This window comes from Penaeus chinensis, chromosome 26, assembly GCF_019202785.1.
Source record: "Penaeus chinensis breed Huanghai No. 1 chromosome 26, ASM1920278v2, whole genome shotgun sequence".
Taxonomy (NCBI): Eukaryota; Metazoa; Arthropoda; class Malacostraca; order Decapoda; family Penaeidae; genus Penaeus; species Penaeus chinensis.
This window is the reverse complement of record NC_061844.1, coordinates 14,634,627-14,637,126: the sequence shown is the minus strand read 5'-3', so window position 1 is coordinate 14,637,126 and position 2,500 is coordinate 14,634,627. Positions and strand designations below refer to the sequence as shown.

General features: G+C 43.8%; 1 protein-coding gene across 1 annotated transcript in view; it reads right to left on the bottom strand.

Moving 5' to 3' along the window:
• LOC125039134 (beclin-1-like protein) overlaps positions 1-2,500 on the bottom strand; it is a 6,126-nt gene that overhangs the window by 904 nt on the left and 2,722 nt on the right. Inside the window, exons 5-7 of the mRNA XM_047632884.1 lie at positions 1,814-2,001; positions 1,157-1,430; positions 1-97 (exon numbers count right to left, since the gene is read on the bottom strand). The exon at positions 1-97 is cut by the window's left edge and continues 127 nt beyond it. Of these exons, the coding sequence (XP_047488840.1) occupies positions 1-97; positions 1,157-1,430; positions 1,814-2,001 (559 nt within the window). The remainder of the gene's footprint in view (positions 98-1,156; positions 1,431-1,813; positions 2,002-2,500) is intronic.

The window sequence follows — 2,500 nt, the reverse complement described above, 5'->3', positions numbered from 1 at the left end:
CCAGAAAGGCCACCATGCCTGCATCAAACTTTGTATCCCATAGGAACCGGAAGCCTCCCGAGCCATAGAGGGGTAGCTCTCGGCTCTCACCCACAACCTGTGGAGGGGAGACAGCAGTTGTTCTTCATTTGAGGTTATGAGATAAAACTTGGATTATTAAGGGAGGGAAGGCAGGGGGGGGGGAGGATAGAGGAAGGGAGGGAGAGAGGGAGGGAGAAAGGGAGAGGGAGGGAGAAAGGGAGAGAAAGAGGGAGGGAGGGAGGGAGGGAGGGAGGGAGGGAGGGAGGGAGGGAGGGAGGGAGAGAGGGAGGAAGAGAGAGAAGGAGAGGGGAAGGGGGAAGGGGAGGGGGAAGGGAGAGGGGAAAGAGAAAAGAGAGAGGGGAAAGAGAGAGAAAGAGAAAGAGAGAGAGAGAGAGAGAGAGAGAGAGAGAGAGAGAGAGAGAGAGAGAGTGAGAGAGAGAGAGAGAGAGAGAGAGAGAGAGAGAGAGAGAGAGAGAGAGAGAGAGAGAGAGAGAGAGAGAGAGAGAGAGAGAGGAGAGAGAGGAGAGAGAGAAGAGAGAGAGAGAGAGAGAGAGAGAGAGAGAGAGAGAGAGAGAGAGAGAGAGAGAGAGAGAGAGAGAGAGAGAGAGAGAGGGGAGAGAGAGAGAGAGAGAGGGAGAGAGAGAGAGAGAGGGGAGAGAGAGAGAGAGAGGGAGAGAGAGAGAGAGAGAGGGAGGGAGGGAGAGAGAGAGAGAGAGGGAGAGAGAGAGAGAGAGAGAGAGAGAGAGAGAGAGAGAGAGAGAGAGAGAGAGAGAGAGAGAGAGAGAGAGAGAGAGAGAGAGAGAGAGAGAGAGAGAGAGAGAGAGAGAGAGAGAAGAGAGAGAGAAAGAGAAAGAGAGAGAGAAGAGAGAGAGAGAGAGAGAGAGAGAGAGAGAGAGAGAGAGAGAGAGAGAGAGAGAGAGAGAGAGAGAGAGAGAGAGAGAGAGAGAGAGAGAGAGGAGAAGGAAATCTGTGACAAAAGTTGAGGAAAATCACTACAGAGATGTGAACGTAAGAGTAAAGTAGGTGACAAAAGAAATGAAAAAGAAAATTGAATAAAAAGTAGACAAAAGAAAAAGAAATTCACACTAAATTCCTGCTCCCTAATGCAACCAAGGAAAACCGCTGCCAAACCAACCTCAATATACGAGTGGTTGCCATAAGGGACCAGGCGGTGCTTGGAGAACTTCAGTCCTATCTTTCTGGCGAGTGAGGCCAGGAGCAGCACTGTCTGGCCCCAGGCTGCATTGATCTCTGGCCATGTCACTGGGGCCGTTGGCAGCCGTCCTAAGCGGAGGTTGTTGATGGTGCCAAAGTGGCCCGAGTGCCAGATGTGGAAGGTGGTGTTGAATACATTGGTCTTCTTGAGCTTCTCCAGCTGGTTCTGTGTGTAGCTCAGCTGACTCTTCAAGCTGGTGAATGGATTGTGGTCAGCAAATATGTAATCTTTGGAATAACATAAAGGTTAGTATAAGGCATACAACTTCCATTTCTATAAATAGTGGACTTCTTAGGTCAGTTTTGTTATCATGACTGATTCTCTGATACATGTATTTTTCCATGTACACCTAGATATTTATACTGACAGTGAACAATTAAAATTATCTTCATTCTTAAAATTTATTAGGTTACATAATAAATTAATCAATAACTAGATTAAATAAATCCTACTAAACTACTGACATAATAATCTTATCATTCATCATTATTCATTTTCATAAATATAGTAATCTAATTACTTTTACCACCATCATCAAAAAAAAAAAAAATCTAACCCCAAGACACTTCAGCACACCTTCTGTTCTCATCTTCCATGGCTGTGAGCTGAGACTTGTGTGTGCAGTATTCCCTCCAGTATCTCTCCTCCTCGTCCTCCAGTCGTGCTTTCTCCTCCTCGTGTTTCTCTAGAACCTCTCTTGCAGCCTTCTGCTCAGCCTCCACCTCGGACAGTTCTGAAAGGAGTCTCTCTTCTTCGGCTTGTAGCTGTTGCATTTGAGAGGTAGTTAGATTGGAGAGTTTGGTTTGTTTCTTTGAGATACCTTGTTTGAATCTATTTTTGATCTATGTTAGGTGAGGACTGGAAAACTCCTTTGTTTGTTTCTTTTCAATATCTTATTTAAAACTATTTTTTTCTTTATAAAATGAAGATATGCACATAGTATATGCCACACTGGATCTAGGTATTACAACACTTTTCTCATCAAATAAACTCATCAGGAAAACAAACATTTTTTAAAATTGCAATAATCTTGAATAGTATTCTAAGAACATTCACTTGTAGTAGGAGATGCAGTAAAGAAATAACAAAGAAGGGATATGCAGCAAAGAAAAAAGGGTAACAGTACATACAACTGCAATGCATAATGTCACCACTACTGCCACCATTGTTGTTATCATTCTTATAATACAACAGTAACTACTACTGAACAACTACTATTACCAATCAAAACAATGCAACAACTACTGTAATCCTCAAATTATA